The 26,925-nt window shown below is 44.0% G+C and overlaps 3 protein-coding genes and 1 non-coding gene across 4 annotated transcripts; 2 read left to right on the plus strand and 2 right to left on the minus strand.

Annotated features, from left to right (window-relative positions):
- Positions 1-2,160: 2,160 nt before the first annotated feature.
- TRNAL-CAA (transfer RNA leucine (anticodon CAA)) lies at positions 2,161-2,241 on the plus strand. The gene has a single exon. It is a non-coding gene; the product is annotated as a tRNA-Leu (tRNA).
- Positions 2,242-6,643: 4,402 nt separating this feature from the next.
- Positions 6,644-9,785, minus strand: LOC127335945 (L-ascorbate oxidase homolog). Its single transcript, XM_051362679.1, has 7 exons — positions 9,596-9,785; positions 9,369-9,478; positions 8,481-8,751; positions 7,936-8,387; positions 7,441-7,842; positions 7,238-7,316; positions 6,644-7,142 (listed from the first exon to the last, which is right to left on the minus strand). Exons 1-7 carry the CDS (start codon positions 9,734-9,736, stop codon positions 6,921-6,923), a joined length of 1,677 nt encoding a protein of 558 aa, XP_051218639.1. The 5' UTR covers positions 9,737-9,785; the 3' UTR covers positions 6,644-6,920.
- A 260-nt stretch (positions 9,786-10,045) lies between these two features.
- On the plus strand, positions 10,046-14,360 carry LOC127335944 (protein S-acyltransferase 10-like). Its single transcript, XM_051362678.2, has 11 exons — positions 10,046-10,188; positions 10,286-10,400; positions 10,646-10,720; positions 10,824-10,895; positions 11,014-11,154; positions 11,262-11,295; positions 12,297-12,406; positions 13,183-13,269; positions 13,376-13,459; positions 13,753-13,818; positions 13,908-14,360. Exons 1-11 carry the CDS (start codon positions 10,113-10,115, stop codon positions 14,080-14,082), a joined length of 1,035 nt encoding a protein of 344 aa, XP_051218638.1. The 5' UTR covers positions 10,046-10,112; the 3' UTR covers positions 14,083-14,360.
- Positions 14,361-14,522: 162 nt separating this feature from the next.
- On the minus strand, positions 14,523-16,800 carry LOC127335943 (lysine histidine transporter-like 8). Its single transcript, XM_051362677.1, has 4 exons — positions 16,249-16,800; positions 15,975-16,111; positions 15,423-15,850; positions 14,523-15,303 (listed from the first exon to the last, which is right to left on the minus strand). Exons 1-4 carry the CDS (start codon positions 16,572-16,574, stop codon positions 14,686-14,688), a joined length of 1,509 nt encoding a protein of 502 aa, XP_051218637.1. The 5' UTR covers positions 16,575-16,800; the 3' UTR covers positions 14,523-14,685.
- Between the last annotated feature and the right edge of the window lie 10,125 nt (positions 16,801-26,925).

Genomic DNA, 26,925 nt, shown 5'->3' on the forward strand with positions numbered 1-26,925 from the left:
ATGACATCATAAACTGAGACATATGTTCTCTTTGCAAAAGAGACTAAATGTGGCAATTGATGATGTAGACAAGAATCTTCCCACATGTCAGTCCAGAACAAAATTGTTTTCCCATAGCCTCGGTTACACTTGGCCATGGATTTGTATGTATCCAGCAATTTTAAATGAGATTTCCACCAGAAGGATCCTTCCATTGTATTGGTTATTCTTCCAGTATTATAATAAGTTAATCTGATAAGTTTAACCCAAGGAATGTCCAAGTTATTATGAAATTTGTGCAGATTTTTAAGCAGAAGGGCTTTGTTTTGTATTTCAAGATTCAACACTCCTAGATCTTCTTGATCTTTTGGTCTACATATTTTATTCCATGATACTAGAGCCTTCCCCTGAGCTTTTACATTATTATTATTTTTTCTACATAATTAATGTCTCATATATTTGATCACCTGATCTTTGATAGTCACTAGGATGTCAAGGGAACACATGTAGAACATGGGAAGAGATGATAACACAGATTTTACCATTTCCAATTTCTCTCCATAGTTAAGAAAATCTGAGATACCACATAATCTTCCTTGAAATCTTTGAACCATTGGGATGAAGTACTCAAGAGAGGGATTTGTGATACCGAAAGGTAACCCCAGGTATGTGAAGGGTAAGCTGCCCTTTTTACAGTTTTGTGGGTATTCGATCCCTTTTTGAACAAAATCAAAGAAAATATGAAAAATAATATATTTTGTCATGGAGTCCATTTTATGCATACCTATTGTTATAAAATAAACGTGGATTTTGAAGTATTTGAAAACAAAACATCACAAGACGAACTATCTTGTATGAAAATGCATGGCGTTCGACCTAGATAATCAAGATCATGGCGATATACATGGCATATATCATGATAATGTGACAATATTATGCACAAAGGTTCATCTTGGCATTTCATAAAACAGTGCCAAAAGAAGTTTCCAATTTTTACTCACATTTTTTAACATTTTTCTAAGCACAAAAATGGGTTCTTCGTGAAGCAAGTGCGAAGAATAAGGTCCAAAATTGCACCTCTCAAGATTTCACACAAAGTGGACCACAGTCGATGCACAATTTACAAGTACTAAGGGTTTTTCAATTTCAAGTTATTTTCTCCATTTTCATGATTTTTTGTTGGTTTTCCAAAAGTAATTCAAATCCGAACTACAGGTGTGTTCTAATTTACTCCTAAAAATTGCCAAAAACTATTTTAAGTTATTAAACTATGATTCTATGCAATAAACATAAAGGATTTTGAAGGATTCAAACCCTAGGTGTGCATACTTCCATAGATGATTTTGACCGACATTTAAAAAAAAAGAGACCGTGAAGAAAATGTCATAAAATTAAATTCGTTGGCACATGTTCCTTTTATACATACTAGTTGATAGGAAATGTGATAAACATGATTTTAATATTTTAAATAAACTTCACGAAATGGACTATTAGGTCTGAAGTATTTTTCGTACCTTTCTAGAACATTTGGTTTGTAAAAATCTCGCGGTTATGTTCCTACCAGAAAATACCGAAAAATCCAGAATTTTTTCGAAAACCCTGAAACCACTTTCCGATATATGAATATTATTCTCCAGACCATTATGAACCTCCTAATGATGTCCTTTATCCCATCTGAGACTCCGAATAATTTTCGGTCTCACGATTATTAATATCTCATCATTACCCTAGCTACATCGAACGTTAAGGGTGTGACCCTACAGGTTGGAGAATCTGTGGACATAATCAAGAAAATCTTCGATCAAAAATAATTAATAGCAGGGTCTGGATGCACATAATGATTCCCACACATTGATAACCCCCAAGTGCAGGGGGATCACCGTAGTACAATTCGATAAGTATTTGAGTGTCGACCCACGAGGAGCTGAAGGTAAACTATGTATTCATTAAAGCCCTATAACCCACTCATATGGACTTCTATGCAAAGATAGGAATTATAATATGTGTGTGTGGTGGTTTCTACTAGGAACTACGGATAATGCAAATCGAAGCTATTTTATGTTTGACTCAGGCCTATATGACCGATCGATCGAAATATTCCAAGACTCCACCTTTGTCATATATTCCATATATCACATTAGACAGATATCATATTCATGGAATATGATTCACTTTCGAGATGCCTTGATGGTGAAATGGTAGACACGCGAGACTCAAAATCTCGTGCTGAAGAGCGTGGAGGTTCGAGTCCTCTTCAAGGCATAATATGGAGAATGCTCATTCAATCAGCATTCCCCGTAGAAGTATTCCGAAAATCTGAGCCTGGCGCTCTCCTCTATCTTCTGAGGTCCTTAACCATCTCCCTGAGAAAAGTACTAAAAATAATTGTAGGAAGTAAAATTAGTGAAGTAAAGTAAATGCTGTGAGGTGAAGTGAAGTAAAGTGGAGTAACTCTAGGGAGTAAGTGTTCATGCAAATTGTTATTTCATTTGTGTGGTTGTCACGATTAGTAAAGCTCGGTATAGTATTTTTTAGTGTTTCTTCTAGAGAGGAGTCATAGATATGTGTAGCCATATACATGAGAAAATACACCACTAGTAATTGATCCCGAGGAAAATTAAGAGCAAACAAGGGAATTATTAAGACATAAAGTTCAACCACCGCTGTAAGTTTAAATGTCCCCATAGTTATACCCCGCTGATTAACCATGAATTAATATAACATGAATATATAAGAATTGGGACATGGTTTCTGTCAATCTCCATCTGACCCTCTCCCTACCATCATGCAACAGTGACAACATCATGTATTCTCCCAACATATGTCTATGCTTATGTATCAGTACAAGAGATCATCATAGAAGATAGAAAATATTTATATGCAACCATCAACAAATTATCTCACAATTGCCAAGAACAAGTCACTACTCAAACAAAGACATAAAGATGCAATATATCATGAGAAAACGATAGATTGCCTCACACATCATGTTTGCCAAGATATTACAAAGGGTAGATGAAGATGGTGTTGAGGGTGTTGATGAAGATCATGATGATGACCACACCGAGGGGGGTGGAGTCCACCGGAGGCGATTCCGGCAGCGGTTCCCCCTTCTGATCTCCATCGACAGCAGCCTGCTCACTCTCTGTTCATGTGTTTTTGATCTCCGCCTCCAACTATTTGCGGTACGCGTGGGGGGCTTTATATAAGAGTTTTTAGGCCAAAACAAGTTTGTGCCCGAAAGATTGAGGCAAATCGGACAATCGGGGGGGGGGGGGGAGGGAGACACCAGGTGACGCGCACAGGGTACTGGGGCGTGCCACTGGTCCTATTTCCCAGACCATTTACCTCATAGTGTCACATTTTAGCTCATTTTGTTCGTCTAAAAAATACCGAAACGGGGCCTCTGACCTTGGCCTTTTTCGAGTCTCGTAACTCCTAGAAAGTCAAAAGTACTAACAAAAGGTGTTTTCTGTCAGACAAAGTGAAAACAAGAGAAGAGGTGATTGTTTCAAAAATGTCCAAAAACAATATAAAACATGGATATAACATTATATGAAATGCAAATATGTGGAAATATATGTCAATAAACTACAAAGTTCATGCATGAATTTTACATGCATCACACATTCAGCGAAGATCTTTATCGGTTGAACCATAGTGTCAAGGATTCAATCAATCCTATATTTTGTTCCTTTTGTTTCGTGATATTTTACTTACCCGAGATTAATTTGATCGTCGATGTCACCTTACCTAGTTCAATCTCGTTACCAGGCTAGTACTCTTTACTCGTACCGTAATACAACATTCTCTTGTGGTTAGCTCATTAGTCACGTGCTTGCAAGCTATATAGAGTGTCCATTACCTGAGTGGAGCCCTGAGTAGATCTATCCATTACGTAGATGGGAAAATTCCACTCTTGATACATACTACTCAACAAGTACTTTCTGAGACACCGAAGAAGACTTTTATGATCATCCAATTAAGAAGTGAGGGTTTATGCCCTCAAAGTATTCTTCTAGTACTAGAAAGTAGCATAATCTTATGGTCTAAGGATTGGTATATTTGACATTGAAAGCTACTACAATTTAAACATTGATTCGATCTAATTGTTTTGCTTAGTTAGGTCTTATCCTTCATGTCATTCTCCTAATGACATTACCCCGTTGTTAGTTGAAAACGCATGTCTATGGTTAGGTATCCTTAATAATAATCAACCAAGGGACTCGTCTAGTAGAGGCTTATTAGGGACACAATATTGTTTACGAGCAATACAAGTATTAATATTTCCGCTTAATATAATTCTAGCATGGAGTATAAACATTTATCATGAACAATAAAATAGGATACTAAATCTATTATTACTGTCTCTAGGGCATATTTCCAATATTATCATGTGTGAACGTGCATGACTTTGGAGCAAAATGATTAATGTCATGGCCTATCGACGTAATAGTTCATGATAATGTGACCATATACGACACAAAGATGCATATTTTCATGCCAAATAATTGCGCCAAAGGAGTTTCCAACTTTTTTTTTGTTAGTGCCAAACGATTTGTTTTATGTAAAATGCAAATAATATGGTGAAAACTGGCACCTGTACAATTCCCACACATAGTAAACCACATTTAGAGACCAATTTCCAACTATTTAGATTTTCTCAATTTCTAGCTAGTTGTGCCAATAGAAATGAATTTCGAACGAGGTTTGAAACTAATTCAAATTTGACATACAAGTGAGTTCTAGTTTTCTCATAAAATTTACAAAAATCATTCTAATATAACCAATTATGATTATGTTCAATAAAAAGAAAGTGTTGAAAGATTCAAGACCAAGTTATGAATATAATATTTTCACACACAATTTTTACCTTGTATTAAAAAATCAAATAAAATGTCAAAAAATGAAATACTTTGTCATGGAGTCCTTTTATGCTTACTAGTTGTTAGGAAAAACAATAAACGTGGATTTCGATGAATTTGGATGGACTATCGTGTATGAAACGTATGGCGTTCGAGTTGAATTATCAATGTAATGGCCATATGCATGTCATAGGTCAGGATAATGTTACAAAATTAGGTGCAACGTTTGATGTTAGCATGTCATCTTACAACAAATATATTTACATTTGCTATGTGCCAACAATGGTTTTTTTAATGAAGCAACTCCAAAGAATAAGGTGCAACATGACACCTCTAATTTTCACAAAAGGACACCACATTTAATGATTTATTTACACGTGTTAGGATTTTTGTCAATTTCAAGATATATTCCCCGTTTTAATGGTTATTTTGCTAGTTTTCCAAAAGTAATTCTAATTTCACCAACAAGTGTGATCTAGTTTGCTCCTAAAAAATTCCATCAATCATTTCAAGGTACCCAAGTATGATTCTAGCCAATAAAAATAGAGGGTGCTGAAATATTCAGGCCATAGGTATGCTTAGTCCCGTAAGAGATTTTGACCCAATTTTGAAAAAATGGAGAAAAATCATAAAGCTAAATCAGTTGGCATGGATTAGTGGAAGGACATCTTTGCCCTCCCAGTGGATTTTGGGTGATAAAAATGCTGCATATTTGGGGACTGAATTTTCAATCTAGTGTTGCAGGCACTCAGTCTCAACATGGTTAGATGTTCCTTTCAAAACATACAACTAGGTTCAATGTACCCTCCAATAACACCCTGGCAAGGGACTGAAGCAACTATATGCCCAGTCATAGCCTCATAGGCGTTCTTGTGGGTCAAACCCTTGTTTGGTTAATCATTGATGCAACACTTGAAGAACTCAAAAAACTCAATTCCTTTCCTCGAAGTATTCTTGGTGGCGTGGCGCAACAGGGCCATGGCAGCGGACGTGTGATGATGGACACACGCAGGGTGGTTGCACTGTTTGGCGATGTTGCAGCATGCCTGACAAGGACTATATGTATCTTTGTCCTAAAGATGGATCAACAACTGTGGATGGTGGTGACGAATTCTGTAGCGTGTACATGAGATGCTCGCTAAGAGTTTACTAGACCGGATGAGTGCTCCCGTTTCGCTTAGTGGGTGTCTCAGGGTATGCGATGTTTATGATCCCTAGTTGGTGGGAGTTTTTATTTTCTTTCCAGGAAATAAGTTCCCATTGACATGATATTCACCCGTTGTCGGCTATGTATGTGTTGTGTGGTGGCTTCGGTTTTTTTTTTTATGTATGATCTTTATCAGACCTTTGTTGAATAATTGAATAAATCAATAAAAACGTTGTAGAGGCTGGAGTCCTCCACTCCTCCCTCATTTTTTTTTAAAAAAGAACGTGAATACAACACGTCACTAGTATAACAAGATTGGCATGTTGCCTGTCGCGTGCTATCTAGATTTAGAATCAAAAATCTCACCTGCATTTTGTAATGAACTTGTTCTCACATTTCATAAGACTAAATAAGCAAATACTATATGTAAAAACGAAGTTAGTGTACAGGCTAACTACACATAGCAATTTCATGTAAATTAAGATGTTTATGGATGCACATGACGACAGAAGCAAGTGAGTCTTTTAAACACAGGCTAGAAAGATGGAGCAGTGATAAATCAGGAATCTCACTAACAGTGAAGGCGCTAGTAAGCTCCAACTCCAAGACGTACAACCACTTCTTCGGATGTTGATCTAAAAAAGTTGGGGAAAAAACTTAAATTCAATCTTGTTTAGAAACAAAAACCCCACTTCTACTCCACGACACACAATTGGTTATGACGAATAAATCCACCTAAATAATCGACATAACAAATTGACATATACTATCAAATATCACACTTGTTTATAATGAGGCCATTCAGGCCTCAAACCTGAAACGATTCGAGATGAGAGGTTCAAACCCAGACCAAGACCTGATGAGCCAAACAGTCTTTGACAGTTTGACTTGTTTTTTTAACAAACTACTAAAAAATAACTTTGATACAATTAGTATAGAGAGAAGGGGAGGCCGCTGGTGTTGGTTGCCTGGCCACAAAGGAGAGCATTGTCCGGGATGGGGAGCTCATCACGGAAGGAATGTGTTGGCGTGTACACCCGGAGGTAGAACTGTTGGCCTAGGTACCTCCTTGTCCAATCCTCTGATCTCAGGTTCCACATGCCCACGTTGTCCAGTGCGATGAAGATGGCCGTCCATGCTCTAGGATACACCTTCGCAAAGTAAAAACAACAAAAAAGTTACGAACATAAATAAGCTGCAGTTGCAGGATCTTCTCTAGATCGTGAAAACGGGAAGAAAATCTTACTTGCACCGTGCAGCGCGCAACTGCATCCACAAGATTGTAGGTTGTCCTGCTCTGCTCACTCCACACTCCTTTGTCCATCCTACCATAACCAATGGGACATGTTTACCGTTCGAAAAAATGGAAAATGTTCATACCAAACAAGTAATTAAAGATTGTGTAAGCAACATAGTGGATGGCTCTCATGATGTTGGATATGCACTTACCCGACTACGAAGACGCTATACCCATCGAGGTGCCAGCTCTGGACGGTGTCCTCATTGTTCTCGAACACCACTTCGACAAAGGAGCGGTGGTCGGAGTCCATGACGGCCGTCACATTCTGCAACTCTGTGCCGGTGTTGGTCTCATTCGGACCCGTCCCGTTGGTTGTCGCGGGCGCATCTGCGATACCGCCCATCTTGAACACACCGGTGAGGTTGTAGTAGTCGGCCAACTTGAGGGGCGTGGCAGCGTCCACGTACGACACGCCATTCACGCCATACCTCAGCTTACCGTCGACCTGCCCAGCCGAGTTGGCCAGCCTGATGGTGCGGGTCACATTGATGGACCCGTAGTGGTACGACCCCTGTGGGTTTGGCCTTGGCCCGCTCGCCGTTAGGTTCGTCCTGCACGCCAGCCATAGTTAACAAGTTCAGTAACACGCGAATATATAGCCATTTGACAATTTAAGTTGATGGTTGAGATGATGTGATCGGTACCTGATGGAGCGAGCCTGCTCAAGCGAAAAATCAACGTCGCTGGTGTTCACAACAGGTGGCCGCCCCCAAGCGGGGAAGCTCGAGCCGGCGTAGTGCAGCACGGCGGTGGAGTTAAGGGTTTGGTTGGTGAAGCGGGTGGAGACGACGATGTGGTAGTCCCTGGGCAGGCGGTCAGCGGTGACGAGCACGGACAGCGACTGCCCGACATGGACGTCGATGGAGGTGTAGGTGTTCTGCACCGTGTGTGTGCCCTCCACCTCCACGAGCGTCACGTTGTGGTCTTGGATCATGAAGTTCAGAGTGTTCTGCAGGCCAACGTTGGAGATGCGCAGCCTGTACGTGTTCCCTTGCTGGACGGTGAAGTTTGCGCCGCCGTGCGGCCCCTTGCCATTGATCAGGATGGCGTCCGGGAAAGGCAGCTGCGTTCCGTTGTCCATCGTGGTTTGCAGAGCCTGACAAGCAAAAAACAAACCCATAAGTTATGAGATACGTGCATTTCGTACAAGCAAACGCAACCAGATGTTCAGGTGCAAAGGCCGCAATACCTTGTGGGTGGCGTTGTACCAATCACCGATGAGCACGGTGTACTCGTCGGCCGGCGGGGGAAACGGGACCGGGACGCGGGGGCGGCTGTTGATGCGGATGGCGCCGAAGCCGCCGGCAGCCTTGTGGAAGGCGAGTGAGGGGTAGTAGAAGAAGCTGCCAATCTGATCCTTCGCCTGCATACGGTAAGTGTAGTTCTGGCCAGGAGGAATCGGGCAGTTGGTGCCGGACACGCCATCCTGCCACGAGTTCTTTCTTTGCTGGATCCCATTCCTGTTGTATTTGCAAGTGATAAGTGAATAGATGTGCATCGATGCTATACATAGGTAACTTGCTTGTAGTAGGCGAGATATCCGGAAGGTGATATTATCTACATCTGTTTTAGGAATCACAGTTTCCATCAAACAACCACTGGTAGACGTCATGATCAGGTACCAGAATTATCCATGGTGTCGTGTCGTGTGTGTTTGCAATTGCCACTTTGCCAGTAAGGGAATTAGATGTATATATTTGATGTACGTGGAATATGCATGCATCTAATTTTGTTTAGTGACTTTCAAGATTGGATGCCAAGCGTAAACCAGACTCGTCACACTGATACTACTATACGCAAACAAACTTCCACTTTTACGACCACTTTGTTTGATCCGGACGACATCATAAACAAGTGCAGATTAAAGTGGTACAACGTCACCAAAGATTTGAGTAAGCCAAACTCATTAAAGAGAGATAAAAATGCAGTCTGAAAGACTGAATTGGTGTAACAGCGTACTAATACATCTAACATCTTGATAAGCAGGTTCCACGTAAGGTAAGCTAGTTACACATTCACGCAGATTGAACTGGTGCAACAAATCAGAAGATATGATCGAGTAAGGAAAACAACTTGCCATGAAAGTAGGAACGGCTCCGGCAAGCTGTTGTGCACGTTGACGATGAGATTGGCGTTGGTCTCGCAGTCGATCTCCGGCCCCGGAAACTGCCCGTTGATCAGAATACCCTGGAGAGGAAAGCAAACAACACATCACCAACATGCATCAAAATCATCGCGTGTAAGCACGTCCCCATATCAGATCAAACCAGCGTAGCTTCGCTCGGCATAGATGATAGATGGTACCTGCTGCGGAGCTCCAAGCGGGTTGATATCGCCATAGCTGACATTCCAGTCGAAGAACTTGTACGGCGCCTCTCCGTGCGCGGAGAGGACGAGCGAGCAGACGCACGCGAGCGTAACCAGCGCCGCCGCCGCCGCCGCCATCTGGACCTGGAGCTAGGGAGATGAGATGAGTTGGGATGGGATGTTTGCAGCGAAGATAAATGGCTCCGCGGGAGATGAGGTTAAGGTGGGCATTTATAGATGGCTTTCTCGCGCGCGCGCGCGCCGTATAGGCGGAAGTCTGTTGGGATCTCGGAAAAATTTCAGTCGTCTGTTACGACGATGGCCAGGTTGTTACAATGTGATGGGCTGGTTTGGGTCCAGATTCTTGGCCCATCTAGAAAAGGGCCCGTGGAGCGTTCGTTCACTGCCAGATGGGCTTCCCCACCGTAGACAGCACGGACCGACCGGCTGGTCCTCCCGCGAAAGTACCGAGCACCGCCTCCCTCCTCCTCCTCTCGTCGGCGCGGCGGCGAGGATGCCCTGCTGCGGGGCAAGCGATCCCGACGAGTCCGCCAGAGTCCCGTCCCAGCCGCAGCGTCATGGCTCCCACGGTTCGTCGTTTGTTCGATTTGGTCACAATGAGGGTGGTTCCGTCTCCTGGGTCTGAATGGTTGAAGAACTGATCGGCGTCTGGGGATTTGAGTGCAGGGAGGAAGCCGTGGAGGTATGTCCGGGTAGTCGTGCTACTTCTTCATGTGTTCTTCATTGGCGCCATCTTGCTGCTCGATCCCACCCTCCGGAGCCAAATCCGTCAGGGCAACTGGTACAACCACTACTCTCTTTTCCCCTGAATTTGCCGCTTTTCAGATTACATGTGTTAATTTAGTGCTAGATTGTATGGACTCGATTTGCTCATAGCTCTTGGCTATCATTTAGTACTAATAATGCAAATTCAACATATTATCTACTTCTCTGTTTCTCACTAGACACTGGCGAAGTTTTAATCTTGAACAACCCTTACTTGCCTCATCTATCTTCAGTCTTCCCACTGTCAGTTTTTCATGGCAGGTATATGATGTTATATGGAGTGATGGTGCTGCTTACCTTACTGCAGTACTTGTATACAGCTAAATCGTCTCCAGGGTAATTGACCCTTCTCTTGTCAGTGTTACTTTTGTCCATCCAAACATTAATACATTGATCCAGGGTTACCTTATACTTTTGTCCATCCTTTTGCTGTTGTTAGGTATGTGGCTGATATGTTGAGAGCTGGATCAGGGATGCATGCAACCTTCGTCAATACAGCGACTCTCTCAAAGTAATGTCGTAAGATCTTTTGTGTTTCCTTATGGCATGCATATTTGAAGTCATGGAACCTACAGATTGCGCGGGCTTGCTTCAAGCTAAATTGATAGTGGTCCCTTTTTATGATTAAGAAAAGACAGGCCACTACCAAAGGATGGAAGATTAAATTCTGCCATGAGTCGCAGCAAAATAGAGGAACAAAACCAGCAATCAGCTACGCCTTCGTTGCTTCTGCAAATGATGGATCTATATCCTCCTGGATCTAACAGCAGGTACACTTGTCTGGATTTGACATTAAGTGTTTTTTCCCTCTTCGGAGGTGTTGTTTTTATCTACTTTTTTAAATGTGATATGCTTATATTGCTTCCATTTTATTTAGGGATTTGACTTGCTCGTCCTGCCATCTCATTCAGGTAATCTCTATTTTTTCTAAGGTTGCACTCTAGTGTAATGTGCTCTTTAGTCAACGAAATGACAAAATAACCAGGCAGCAGTATACCTGCTTGGAATCTTGATTTTAGTGCTTTTAGCAGAACAAATAAAATGCTTTGAGAAAAAAATAGAAAGAGAAGATCAGTTGATTATTCTCTAATATGTATATGTCACAGCATATGCGCGATCCATCGCCATATCCTTAATTAGCTCACACAAGGTTCAAAAAAGCGCTAAGCGCTAAGCGAGCGGTGAGGCTCTGCCTAGAGGAACTACTGCTTAAGCGAGCTTAAGCACCGCTTAAGCGTGCATGGCAAAACAGACATATGTAAGCCTAAAATAGGAAATATTGAATAACCTCATGTAGTTCTGTGTTATTTCTGGTCCAACAAAACAACACGATGCCTCTTGCTTCTCAGGTCGTAGCGAAACACATGACCCCCTCCAAAAGGCCCAATAACCTCACGCACTGCAAATAAATCGATCCCCTTGTGCTTTCCAGCCTCCCAGATCCCTGGTCGTAGCCGCCACTCACGCCCACCCGCCTCTCTCACTTTGATCCCCTCCATCTGGACGGGAAGGGGACGAGGGGAACGAGCTGCTAGAGGAAGGGGACCCTGTCTAGGCGGCCTTGAGGAAGATCTAGAGGGCGGCACGAAAGAGGAGCTTGACCAGCGGTGCGGAGGAGCTTCAGTGGTGTTGCCTCTTGCTTCTGCCTCGACACGGGAGTGGAATTGGGATGAGTACGGAATTCCTAACCCTAACCCTCTTGCTTCTGCCTCGACACCGCGTGAGAGCCCGCCTCCACAGCTCCTCCTCGCTTTTCCTCTCGCTCAGGCCAAAAGCTGAGCGGAAGGGCTCCGCTTAGCTCTAATCTACGCTTAAGCGTACACTCAGGAACGCTTTTTTGAACCATGAGCTCACATTTCTGTTATGCTGGCTTTCTAAAGCTCACCTTTTGCTGATCAACTCCCTTTTACAGCCACCACGCACCAAGCATTGTCATGATTGTGATAAATGTGTTCTCAAATTTGATCATCACTGTACATGGCTTGGAACATGCATTGGCAAACGGAATCATTGTCGTTTTTGGTGAGTTTTCGATTTACATGTTGTGCAGCATATCTTGAACATATTTGCATCTCAGATGCACGGTAAATGTGCAATTATGTCTAAATACAACAACGTTCTTACGTTTTCCAGCTGTACTCCGTGGTCCCTGTCGCCGAACAACATATCCAGAACCTCACTATATAGAAGTTGCCTCGTAATGAAGGACTGACCTTCTACCTAATAATTAGACCATCCATCATACTTTCTTTGCAATAAGTATTAACAACTAATTCCTTGGATGCAATTGGAACTGCATATTGATGTGATGTCCATTCCCACCCTTTCCCCTAGTACTGATCGAGTGAAATTGGAAGGACTTTATTTGTTTTTGCCAAAGAACTCCATCAAGCTTTACCTAATATAGTCATATCTATCACAATCTTGACATTCAGCGCTTGACGTGATGTCATGTCTCATGTGAATATGCTTTGGAGGATAAATGCTGACAGGCTTGGTTCGCATTTTCATGCTCGTTATGTCCTAGACCCCTGGTTGTTTTGTAGGATGGAAGAAAATATTAATGGGAAGAAAATTAATGATTATTGGACTTAAGGAATCTGCCTGATATAACGAAAATTGCAGCCCTCCTCCAATTTTTTAGGGATGTCCTCTTAGTATGCATTAGTTTATTGTAGATGTATTGCACTTACATGCTTCGATTCTGGTAATACATTTGAATATGCATATGTAATTCTATTTTATGACCCCTCAAAAGTCCATACAGCTTTCATCTTTGCATTATTGACGTTTTTTAGGTGGTACCTATTTGAAGAAACAACTTTAATTGTTTGGACTGTTGCTCTCTACATTCAGTTCTTACATTTAGACATGAAGGAGTCCTGGTATGTATTTATAACTTTTAGATCTAGTTTCACGACTCATAATACTTTTGTGGATTTAGTCCTGAATTTGGTTCACCACACATTTTATTTGTCTTTTAATGGACAGGTTGAAGGGTTTGACTGGTTTGATATTGTTGGTGCTGTTGATATTAATCCTCGTAATTTTGATGATCTTACTGATGTTGCATACGTAAGGTTTTATTCTTCAATATTCACAATAGTATGAGTTATGTTGGCCATCACATTTACTTTGCAGAAGATGAAGAAAAATAATTAAAATATCTACTGGTCTTAAGTTTTCTACTGGGTTTTTTTCTGACAAGTAATTGGAAGGTAAAACTACAATGCCAACTTAAGCTGGTTAGAACTACCACTCTAAAAGTTAAACCAAGATAGTTGAAGCTTAGATGTTGTAATGTCACATGTACCGGGGCTCTCTTTCAGTGGTGATTGTTGTATTCACAAGCTTGTGTATATCTGCAGTTACCTTGCTCTTACGAACCAAACAACGTATGAAATTGCCAGAAGGAGGCGAATCACTTACCTGAGGTATTAAATGGCTGAAGGGTAGCATTTTTCTTGTTATATTTTCTTGCCGTTAGATCATCAGTAACGAATCATTCAAACGCCACTTTCAGGGGAGTCCCTAGCAAGGTTTACCCGTTCAGCAACGGTATCTGCAGGAACCTCTATGACCTCTGCCTCTCTAGAGAGAAGGGATATGTCCTGGAAGCAGTGCCTCCAATGGAAGAACTAGAAGCCCGAGCTAGACCGTACACATGCCGAGATGTAATCTGCTGCCGGTGCTGTTAGTTTGTGCTATATGCGGAATAGTGTCATTAGTTTATCATTAGTTCAGGTTCATGCATATAATAATATGATAGAGATACTTGTGGTTCGCTAATCATGTAGAATGTAGTGTAGGTTTTTTTCTCTCCTAGAGAATGCATCCGGGCTAAACAATTACATTAGATTTATCTGTATCCATCTGGATTTGCGTTACACTCCTTGTAGCTTCAGAAAATTTGAGAACTGCCATATAAATTTGTGTCTGGGAGAAGCAGCTATAATGTTCAAATGCACCCTTAAAACCTGTTCGTTTTGTATCTGGTTATTCCTTTTGTTCCTATATATGTGCTGTTCTCGGCTGTTATGCTTCAAAGTATTCATTACCCTATATATGCACGCTGATCTGAATGTTTTGGAACAGAAAACAACATAGCCCCACAAGCATGCTATATTAACAGCTGATCTTTAGTAATAGTATGTTGAAACGTAAATTCAGCTTTGCTTCCAAAGAAAATCGTTTCAGGTTTCAGGTTTCAGTACACGACACCGTATATTTCTCAGAAAGAAAGGGGGGAAAACGAGACAGCACTGCATCGCATTTTGTCTTCTGTTGCTTCTTGATTGGCACTACTCGGGCTTGAAGAAGTGCACATGAAGGCCTCTGGCAACGAGCCCCCACAGGTTCCCGACGATGAGGGCGAAGCTGAGGACCATGCCGAGGCTTCCGAGCGCCCAGTTGAGGCACCACATCGCCGAGCCTCTCGGCGGCTTCATGATCGCCACCCACATGAAGCACGGGTAGGCAAGCGTCACCGGCAGCGAGATGCCGCCAAGGAGCCCCGCGAGCTCCGAGAGGAATGGCATCGCGACGGCGATGAGGAGGTTGACGGCGCCGAAGAAGGTGCGGAACCCCGCGCGCAGCCACCAGGGGCACGGCCGGTGCTTCTTGTGCACGTAGCCGGCCTCCATGTTGTCGAACACCGGCATGGCGTAGAGCTGGAAGGTGGTGAGGCAGTTGACGACCACCAGCAGCGTGGCCAGCCCCACCACCAGCCGCGACACGTCCCGGCTGTGGAACTTGTAGAGCGCGCTCAGGACCCCGTTGGGCGGCATCTGGTCGCCGTAGGCCCAGAAGCCGCCGACGGCGACGGGGTAGAGGCAGAGGGCGACGACGAGGTAGGCGAACTTGACGCCCTTCCACATGGGCACGTGAGAGGGGTGCTTCAGAGTCGACGGCATTGTTCCCTGCGATCGATGAGCAAAGTGAAACACACTCACTCAGTGACTTTTCTACTTCACTGGCTCAGTGGGGTGGAGACTAGGATAACATAGGAATTGATTTCCATGGCTGCTGACGCTTTTACCTGAATCTCGAGGACAAGATTGTGCCCCCTGAAAGCGAACGCGATGATGCCGAGGCCATTGAGGACCGCGATGGTCCTGTCCACGTCGCCGGCGGCCTTGACCGGGTCGTGGGACGCGCCGGCCACCCTCCCCTTGGCCACGGACACGGCCCAGATCATGGTGCAGTACCCGACCGCCGCGGTGCCGGCGACCAGGGAGACGCCGGCGATGGAGTTGAGGTTGGGGAGCTGGGAGAGCACCACGGCGACGCAGATGAAGACGACGTACCACTCCACGGTGGTGAGCGGCCGCGCCACGCACGCCGGCCCGCACGCGATGCTGAAGAGGATCTTCATGCTGCCGCCGCCCACGATGATGAGCGCCGTGCAGGTGCCCGCCGACAGGTACATCGTCGGGAGCAGCGCCAGGATCTTCCCCCATTTCTCGCCTGAGAGAACGCATGCGTGCGATGAGCGTGGAAGAGAAAGACAGAAACGTTGTTTGGCACATGATGATGTCGTTCTAAGACTGAAAAAGGAAGCGCGCGCGGGAATTGAGGAAAGGGTGTGTACCGAAAACGGTCGTGGCGAGGTGCATGTACCGGCTGTACCGCGTGCCGCCGGCGACGGGCTCGTGGAGGTTTACGAGCAGCCGTAGCGTGTAGAGCTGCCACGCGAACGCCGCGGTCAGGCAGACGATCGCCCACGTCCTGCAGGAACCAAATCGAATTCACCGGACAAGTTAAGTAAGTATGTTCATGTTTATATGCCCAGTGCTCGATCGAATAACACTACAACAGTACTAGCTAAGTAGCTAGCTCGGTGAGTAGAGTAGGAAGGTATATACCATCCGAGGGAGGCGAAGGCGGCGGGGAGCACGAGCGCCTGGAAGCCGATGCCGGAGCTGAGGCTGTGGAAGGCGGCGTAGTAGGAGTTGCCGCTCTGGGACGCGGTGATGGGGAGCCAGGCGTCGTGCGGGTCGGCGAGCCGCGTGATGTGGCCAACGTCCTCCAGGTAGCCCTTCACGCTCGCCACCGCCTTCCTTACGGGGCTGGCGAGCGGCGTCACCATCGCGCGCAGCGGCGACCGGCTGGGCGCCGGGGAGTGCATCTGCGACGGCGGGGTGGACACCGGCCGCGGCGTCGGTGGCGCCGAGTGCACCTCGCTGGACATGGCGGCCGCGCGCTACGGTGTATGTACTGTACGTGCTAGCTAGCTAGCTGTGCCGGACCGGTGACCGTACCCACACGGCGGCGCGGCTGTATTATATACCGGCCGGGGGCGACTCTGTGCCTAGGAAGCTCGGTTGTTTACTGGTTCCGGCGATGCTCAAGCTCAACGTCAGGGGGAGATTTATAGGTGGTTTCTTCTCAGTTCTCGCGGACCGCCACCCGCGCGCGCGGTTGGTGAACGTTGAGTGGTTAAGCAAGTCATAACATGCAGCTAGCTTTAGGTGCGCGCGGGCAGTGGAGACACCGTGAAAGCTTTGCAGGCAGGCTCGTCTGACTCGGATCGATAGCATGTTCCGGGACGCTGCGGTGACACGATCATACGACATCGAGTATTCGAGTGCATGCTGGTCATAATTAATGTTTGTGTATGTACTGTTGCTCCTGCCTTTTTTTTTTTTTTTTTTGAACACAAAATATTTTATTAAATTAAGTGCATTTTACAGATAGAAGCGTGAAAGGGTTGCTCCTGCCTTGCGCTAGCAGCTCTCGAATAGAGAGCATGCATGCCGGCGTTGTGTTGCGTGGTCAGTCTTTCGGCTGGCCGGACCGGACGGTCTGGCCTTCGTTTGTGCATGGTTTAGATACATTCATTGTCAAGAGGATAGGTTTGGCGTAATCCTACCTCTTTTTTTTTTAGAACACAGTACAACGCAGACGCTCACAAACAACTGCCCTATCTTTTCATAGCCGAGTACATACTCTAACATCACCGAAATTGTAGCGTCGTGAACAGCATAAGCGTCGGTAAAATAAGATTGATGCACTAACCAGATTTTCAAATGTTCGAAGTGATGGAAGGAGGCTATGTAGTATGTTTATATTCAACAGGTAGAAACCATTTGGCTGACATCCCATGTAGTATAGCGGGAACGCCGTACGGTGTCGCGGTGCAGAAGCTTGGGTTGTAGAGCAAGATGATGAGGTGCTCCGGCCGGGCGATAGCCCTTTGTGCCGGCGTGGAAATAGCTGAGAGCATTGGGCAGTGCAAGCTTCGTCAAGGTATCCATGCAAGGCGTCACCATGGTCGATGTCGTGGTAGGGCCGGGTTGCCGGTGTCGAGGTAGCTGCACATGAAGCCGCGGGGCGATAGTGATGAGGAGAATGACGGAGACACACCGAGGATGTCAATGCCTAATTCGGTCCGTCGGAGCCGTCGAGAACGATATGCGAATAGTGTTTTGTCGAACCAGGCGCACATGTGGGACGAAGGCATGAAGTAGTTACATTTTGGGATTAATTTATAATATTTACTTAACTTTATAATTGATGCCATTTTTGTTAAAAATTAAGTAACTTCAGTATTTATATGAACCATCCGCACTTGTAATATTGATACTTAAATTATATTTCTTTTACAAAATCATATTCTGATTTTTTTTTGCTTTGAATAATTATATATTTAACATTCAGTTTTCATGATATTGTAGGGCACCTTTACAAAATTTTCCTCAAATTAATCAAAATCAGATTCTAGTATGTTTGTCCAGGTTATATCAACATTGATTAGATTCTTTTCATGAAGACACAAATTGAGTTATTATTTATTGTCAAAGATAAATGGAAAAAATTAAAAGTGGAGTTCCACTAGAGTTTGAGGGTACATAACTAGTGTCGGGGGAGCCGCATCCCGGTTCGGTGTGCTTTTCTTACAAACCATCAGAGATACTTGTACGACACTCCTCTCTACGTATGCGATGATGTATCCTCTAGAACTCTTGAGACAAAACATTGTTGGGTTCCTTCACGACATGTTTTTGAGTTCCTTGACGACACCCTCTCAAACTTTAGCTATGCTACATCGTCAAGACTCTTGTCATGCTAGAGAAGATTCCAAGAATATTCCTTCCCCCTAGAGGGTGGGGGTGGGGGAAAGGGAGTATTCCCCTTAGGGCATCACCAACGCAGGCGCTTAGGCCAGACGCTAGGGTGAATATCCCAACCGTTATCAGCAATTCCTGGTTGAGACGGGGATTAACACATGTGTCGACGCAACTTTCCGCGTCGGGCGCTTAGCCCAGCTTTTCCCGCATGGGCCGTTGGAGAGTGGGCGCTATAGTTGATTCTGATGTTTTTTCAATTAGATTAGCGGCAACTTAAGCGCTCCGCGTTGCCGGACACGGCGCTTATATGATAATCTGAATTTTAAGTATTCTTTTCGCTCGCATAAGCGTCTATCTAAGCGCTGAGCGATGTACATGCTCTTAGATGCCCTGGGAGAGGGGAAGATAACCGGTGTATCTTGATATAAATCCACAAAAGAGGAGAACAAATTTATAATGTACATACTCTCTCTTCCTCCTCTCCTCCACCCTATAAATAGGCCAAGGCAAATAGGTACATATGAGGGAAGAGATCCACTCGTAACCCTAATTCTCAAGAAACAAAGATGAACATGTTTCCATTTGGCAGTCTCTTACCACCATCCGAAGATTCGAGTCGAACGTCGGCATCCGCTAAGTCCGCATGCGCCCAACATATATCCTCGCAATCGAGCAGTAGTGCCTCATTTTCACTATCCGGTCTTATATTTGACGTCAACTACTCTTAGAGAGGAAAAATATCTATCTCTACTTATACTCGTTAGTCATAAGTGTGAGAGTCCGGATTTGACACAACTAATGATGTCCATCTCTTTTCAAAAAAACTAATGATGTCCATCCAATCGTATATATGTGATAACAAAATTAATTATTTTGCTGAATGTTAACCCCTTAGTGGGAGAAATAATGCCTGCACTATATCACCCATAATTTCTCTAGCATCCTTCATCTACCATGTTCTGTTGATCCGTTCACAGGACTGCACCTACACTTGCGGTCTGGTCCCTACTCTTAGTTAGTGAGAACAAACTTTATGCGATATACCGTGGAAAATTTGCATTACATAATTATGTAGTTTATATGGTGAATTGTGTAAAACATGTATTTCACCGTCACAATTGCAAATATATTTTACATAAAACAGCCACACATACAAACAGAATAAAATAAGCTAACAACATTGTATTCTTGATGAAATTGTTGGGGATTCCTCTGACTTGACGACACTTGAAACGAGAGCGATAGTCAGCATAGAGAAATTCAGATGAATCGACCACTTTGTCATGTCCTACTCAATTACAATAACGGTCTTAAAAGTCAACATATGCATGTTTGGCAAAATCATATAATTGCAACCGCGAACTTGAACCCGTATCATTCCTCTAAGCTGTAAACCCAGCTAGTTGTGAGCCTTCTCGAAAAGATAGCATGCTGGCATTATGAAGTGGGCGCTAGGATACATGCCAAATCTTTGTTGCTAACGAGTCGAGTATAAAAACATATATCACTTTTGACTCTATGTGCTTTGAGACATTTGGAAATAGAGGAATCTCAATCATTTGTATCCACATGAGGTGAAGCTAGATGATTTAGCATGTCAAAAAATTTCCATGCTAGCATCCCTTTGGGAGTGGATCCCACCTAACATTAGTTGTTGTCCAACCTAGCTAGTTGCCCTCTTGCCATTCCCAAATTTTACATTATTACTTTTTAATGTAAAAGATGGTTTAGATCAATCTAAGAAACTACATATTCAAAATAATAAAACTATGTATGGTAGAATTTGAGGGTACATAACTAGTATTTGTGAGGATAAATATCTACTACTATGTAGTACTCTTGCCTCCAAAATCCATGACATATAATTTTAGTCAAAAATCAAAGCTTACTAATTTTGAACAAATTTTTTTAGAAGAAAATATCAAAAACTACAATATTAAATAAATATATTATGAAAGTATATCTTTGGGGGGGGGGGGGCACATGACCCTACTTTAGGAAAGGTACAAAATAAGAGGAAACTAGGAAAACTAAGAAAAAGAAAGGGCTAAATCAGAGAAACTTGTGCACCCAAGGTCCAACAGTGATAAACTTCTTTCTGTCCATGAGAGTAACCTAGCCTAGGTCCTGTTTAAACTTCTCATCAATAAAAAATGTTTGGAGACATAATGAATATCTCCTTGAAAAAGGCGTTGTTTAAGGAATACTTTAAGGGAGTGATGGATAACATGAACATCATCTGAATTAACCCAGCCATACACCAAGGATGACCAATACCAAGATGCAAAGGTGCAACGGAAAAATACTTCATCTCTAGATTATATTTGAGTTAAACCCCACATTATGCAAGTAAAACCTGGAAGAAAGAAATTATTTCTTTGCAGGAGCTCTAGTGCTTAGCCTATTATGAAGAAAGTACCAGCAAATGGTCTTGTGCTTCTTCTATAGCATCATTAATGAATTAGACATTTGAAAGAAGGGGCGTATGAACAGGCCCTCGAAAGGTTTCATACGCTTTATAGAAAAATTCACCCGGTGCATATTTCCAAACATCGTTAAGAATCTTTAGCCTCAATATTTTGGACACCTTGCTGTTGTTCAGATGGTTCATTGAAAGCCTCAAATGAATCTGGTAATTGAAAAATATGCTTCTCAATATGATCATTTGCCATTCGTTGTACTAAAAACAATTCATCTAGTACAAGAGAGGACTAGTGATTGGGGATTAACATCTTCCCATGCACCTTTCCATAATAAAAACTGTGTTACCTTGCTTGATCTGACACAAGTGCTAGACTTTTTGATACAGAGGCAAAAGTTTAAGCGGTCTCTCCACCAGAAATAGATTTCACTTGCTTTGAATGGCGGGATACAGAGATGCTAATATGATAACCATATTAACCTAAACGAAGTAGGATTGTGGTGATTCCAAAATTTACGGAGACCTTGGGCTTTTTGCAGACAAGATCCCAAGCTGCCACAGAGGAGATTTATTTTTGGGAAATATCATTATCCGCTGAAATACAATGCCCCATATACTTATCCACTTGCTCAATTACACTTGTAAATGAGAAAAGAACTGAAGTAGTTTTTTTTTTTTTTTTGAATCTTAGCAGGAGAGCTGCTGGTTTCATTTATAGAAGGAGGAAAAAAACTGTACAAACAAGTCCGGTGGTTAAAACCACCAAGGTACAAAGCCTACTCTCGCCTCACAAGGTGCCGCGCACCGGCAAGCACCCAACTATTAGCCTCGTCCGAGATGAGGTGGACAAGGCCGGACACACTCAACTCCTTATCACAGAAAACACGTCTGTTTCTCTCACGCCAAATTTCCCACGCTACCAGGGTGGTGATTGAGGCAGCACGCCTGTCCGCACCTGCGAGCTTGGACACCACCCAAGAGAGGGCGAGACCGTCGCCGTCCGGTTCCCTAATTGACAAGGTATCAACTTGTCAATGCCTACAGATTGTAGACTAGGGTTTCGTTAGATGTAGAGGGCAAGTAGATCTCGAAGGTTTCAGCCGAAAAGTACTCGACGATGTAAAGACTAGGGTTTTAGAGACAATGATTTGATCCTTTCTGCGTCCCTCGACTCCCCCTTATATAGGAGGTGGAGCCGAGGGTTTCGTATTGTACAAGTTTACAGAGTCCGGGTAGGCTTCTAACTCCTCCCGCAAGATTACAAATAATGCTTCCTATTACAACTCTAGCTTTCCTTAACAATATCTTGGGCTTCCAAACCTTTTTATTCTTCGGGTAGTGGGCCTTCAGTAAACCCCGGGTACCATTATCGGCAGGCCCATTGGGGATGCCTATGTCAGTAGCCCCCGAGATTTTACTTGAATCGTAGAGTCAGGGAAAATCTCCATTGTTTATTTTTACTCGACAATTCAAAAACCTTTCTATATTTCTTCACATAAGTTTCTATATTGTGCAGGGATAATGGTATTTGGGGCTAGTTCATCTGACGGATCAGGTACTAGTTAACTGCTCTAGTGGCAATCCGCAAAAACCTACTTCAAAATCACGTCCCTGGACATGATCTCGGGATACTGGTGTAAACTTCGACAGGTGCCGCTTAAGGTCTTACCATTCTGTCGAGTCCCAGTTATATTTATCGGGTACCTAACGCGTCCGTTAGGATTTTTCTTCGTATCTGTTGATACGGATAAAAGTAGCAAACCGACGTCAGAGACGGCGCCACGCCTCACAGAACGGATCTGGGGTCTTACCTTCGCAAAGTTTTGCGGCATTCAGAAATTAATCGCAACTTTGACGTTCTGAGAATATATTGTCGAGTGCTTATTCGGCTGTTGGAATGGCACATTTTATTGAGTCAAAGATGACTTATATTTTTCTCCCGATGGGAGTATATGCAGAGTTATTTTATAACTCGAAATATACTCTGTTGCTCTTTTGTCTTTCTTCTTTTTGATTTCATCGGGCACGCGAACAGCGTTCCCGATGGGAGTAGCCCCCGAGCCTACAGCCAAGGACTTGTGCTTGGTTGTAGGCTCTACACCTTATGCCGCTATATTTTCTTTCTCTCCCGAAGTTTTATAATTTCTCGGGTGCGCGAACAGCGCTCCCGATGGGAGTAGCCCCCGAGGCTATGAACAAATATTTGTATTTGGTCATAGGCTCACGCCATTTCTATCTTGTCTTTCTGGATCTTTTTCTTCTTTCCAAAGTAGCCCCCGAGCATTTGATCAAAAACTTGTATTTGATCAAAAGCTCAGCATTATTTTTCCATGTCGCCTTTTATGAAGCTGTTGAGTCGAACTTTTCCTTCTGCCAAGGTGACGTTATTGCTGACGATAGCCACGATTACTAGTCAAAAAATTTCGAGAAGTCTTCTCTCGCTGCCTTACGGGCCCAATTGATCCACTATCTTGACACGTCGTGCAAGTGGGGGACACACGTCCTCCGCTTTTTCTGGCGCACGTACCGTAATTTCTTTAATGTTGAATTACTTTTTTACCCTTGTGTCCATGTGGCTACCATCTGCCACACATTTTTCTTATCCAACGGTCCGCCGCTTGACCGTACCTGTATATAAGATCTTCTTCTTCCTCCTCGAGCACTTCCGCTCGCGCCGTTCTTCTGTTCTCATCTGCAAATTTGCTCCTGCGACTCACAGCCACCTAAGCTCCTCGTTTCCAAGCTGCAAACCCTGCGCCATTGTCAATGCCTCCGCGTCGATTGACAAGGCACAACACGCCGAAGTCCTCCATGGCTGCCGTGGATCTGGGGACGGTGGAGTGGGAAAGATCGAAGATTTCCTCCCAAGACATCAACATGCTGAAGAAACTGGGGATCAGCAAGAAGCCCAAAGCTCTGTGCTTCCCCAGTGAGGAGAGCTACCCAACCCCTCCAATGGGGTACCGGGTAAGTTTTGTCGACCACCTCATCCGCGGTCTTTCCGCCCCCATTCATCCTTTTCTCCGCGGACTGCTTTTTATCTACGGTCTGCAACTCCACCACCTCACGCCAAACTCGATTCTTCATATCTCCATCTTTATCACTCTTTGCGAGGCCTTCCTTGGCGTCCAACCTAACTGGGCGCTATGGAAGCGCATTTTTTCTGTCGCCGCAATGGCTCTCCCAATGTCGCCTATAATATAGGCGGCGTTGTAATTTCTGTTCGTCCCACTGTCGACTACTTCGACGTCAAACTCCCTGACTCAGTTCAAGGATGGCGCAAGAAGTGGCTGTACATTCAGGAAGAAAACCATGGATGTGCTGAGGACAACATCCCTCCTTTTGATGGCGCCGAAAAAATCCTTCGCCGCCGCTCCTGGGACGCAGAGGCTACCGAAGAAGAAAAGGCGTCGACAGAAACCTTGATGGCTCGTATCCACGAGTTGCAAAATACTCGTGGCAAAGAGTTATCGGGTATCCAAATCACGGCTTATTTTCTTAGGACTAGAGTGCAGCCGCTTCAGGCTCGTAAAAATCCTCTCTGGAAGTATGCTGGTGACGAGGACGTAGATCGGCTGTCGGTGGATTTGGAGGTCAAGGATTTAGAAAAACTTGTCCGAAAAATCTCTTCTCTCAGCAAAAAAGATTCTGTCCCTTCGTCCTGTCGTGTAAAACCGTACAGCGCCACCAATGTGCTTCCCGAGGTAATTTTTGTCGGTTGATTTGTTATTGCCTTGCTATTTGCTTGTAACTCTTTTTTATTGACATCTTCCCCTGTTTTATATAGAACCATCCAAATCTTGTCTCGCTTCCTCCCCTTCCTGAAGATGGAGAAGTCGAGGAAAGGGCCGTTGTTACTGACGACAACCAAGAGGCCCCCTCTTTTATGAATGAACCCGCAGATTCTCGGAAATCTGCGGGATCTGTTGAAAAGGAAGCTGCCTCTGAAGGCACTGCATCGGCACAATCTCCTCCTCCTGCTGTTTCTCCAAGGAACAAAAGGAAGAGGAATGATATCGAAGATTCCGGCACCTCCAAAGCCGAAGAAGTTGATCCTTCACGTCAGAAGGCAACTTATGATCCATATCTCGAATCCCTCGTCAGCTCGTGAGTCACTTTTATTTCCCCTTATTTCTGTACTTGAAGTTTTTTGTCTTATCTCGTTTTTTTTATACTATCGATTTTTAATCACAGTGATGATGAGGAAGAAACACCAATTGTTGACGTGGCTCCTCGAACGAGCACGTCACATACTTTAACTGTTTCGGAGACGCCAGTTGAGGGAGAAGAATCCTCGCCTCCTCAACAAAACGTCGTCACCACCACTCCTCCTTCAAGCCCTCTTGCTCCTTCACCCAAAAGGACAAGGGTTGAAACGATGGTGGAGCCTGCCCCTCAATTGGACAGCTCTTCTAATCCGCTCTTAGATGATGTAAGTTTTTTGATTTTCTTACCAGTACCTATATTTCCTCTGTTTGCTTTTTTATGCCTTCATATTTTTCTCGTACCGATATTTTCTTTCTTTGTGCTTCTTTGACAGCCCATGATCAAAGAGCTTGTTCGTATCGGATCCCAATTTATTGGGTACCGTGAATATGCCAGCAGAACTGAAGGTAATAACTCTTTTGCTGTCGCTGTTTCTGACTTCTTGCTCCTGTTTTTTGTCGCAATTTTGACCTTTCTTTTCTATTTCGACAGAGAAACTTGCAGAGGCCAACAAGCTTGCCGACACTCTTGCTCAAAAATTGGAGCAAAGTGAAGCGGCCCGCAAGAAAGCCGAATCAGATGCTGTTCAAGCTAGAGCAGAGGCTGACAAAGCCAAGACTGATGCCGCTGGTGTCGAAGATCTTAGGAAGAGACTTCATGATGCCGAGACTTCGCTGAGTGAGCATATAGCTGCACAATCTGCTCACGAGGAAGCGGTCCTTAAGCGCATAAGGACGCAAAATCGTCGCTTTGTCAGTAAGTATCTGAACCACTTCATATCCTTTGAACTTTCTTTCTTTCGCTCGTTTATTGATCATTAAGTTTTTATCTTGACAGATAAAACATGTCAAGAATTTGAACTTGAAGACCCCGACAATGATCCTCTTCTTGACGTCGTTTCGTTCCTTGAATTTCATGGAACAGAAGCACGCGAGGGCATTGACCAAGCTAAAGCAGGGTTGTCGCGACTCTTCCCCTACTTCTTCCCGAAGAAAGAGGAACCCGCAACCTTCCTTGCTCTGGCTAAGTGCTTTAATCCACCAGAAGATCTTGGACTGAAGATGCGCCAGGAAAATATGAAGGTCGCTGTTGAAAACACTGTTGCCTTGGTTGCTGATAGTCAGCAGACTATCGACTGGGCGAAAGTAGGCGACACGGAGCAGATAGAACAGCCAAGATGGCGATCGCTGATCAAGGCAGCGAAGCCCAATACGAAGAAAATTCTGGCCAATCTCGGGATCAAGCCATCTTCAACTCCTAGCTCATCGAGGCCGGAGGTCTAGTTGCATGCCTCTTTGTTTTTTGCTTTCTCTGTCTCTTTTGCCCTTGTCGCCAATTTAGCTGTGGCGACAATTATCCTGGTAGTCCTTTTGGAGAAACTTCTTTTGTAATGTCTATGTAAATTTTTCTAGAAATTAATGAAATTCCTTCTGACACTATCATTGATCCTGGCGCTTTCTTTTCCAGTTAATATTTGATAACTATTCGACCAATCCTTGCTCTGCCGATGCTTCACCTGCTTCTTCCTTCTCGAAGAAAATGCTAGTTGATGACGACCCTCTTGAAGGTTCTTCGAGCAAACATTTCTCGGAAGATTTGCAAGAACTTCGATAACAACTTCAATCCATGAAGAAACAAACTCTGGCAATGATGGAACAGTCTCGGAAAGCATCTGAACAAGAAAAACTTGCTCTCCAACAAGCCAAAGAGGCTAAGGCTGCCAAGGATACTGCTGTATTGGAAGCAAAGGAAGCCACTACCCGAGAAAATAGCATGCTCGAGCTAATGTTGGAAGCTAGCACAGATATGTTAGGTGTGTTTTTCCAACTTCACAATGCCTCCTC

The sequence above is a fragment of the Lolium perenne genome, chromosome 2 (genome assembly GCF_019359855.2).
Source record: "Lolium perenne isolate Kyuss_39 chromosome 2, Kyuss_2.0, whole genome shotgun sequence".
Lineage (NCBI taxonomy): Eukaryota > Viridiplantae > Streptophyta > Magnoliopsida > Poales > Poaceae > Lolium > Lolium perenne.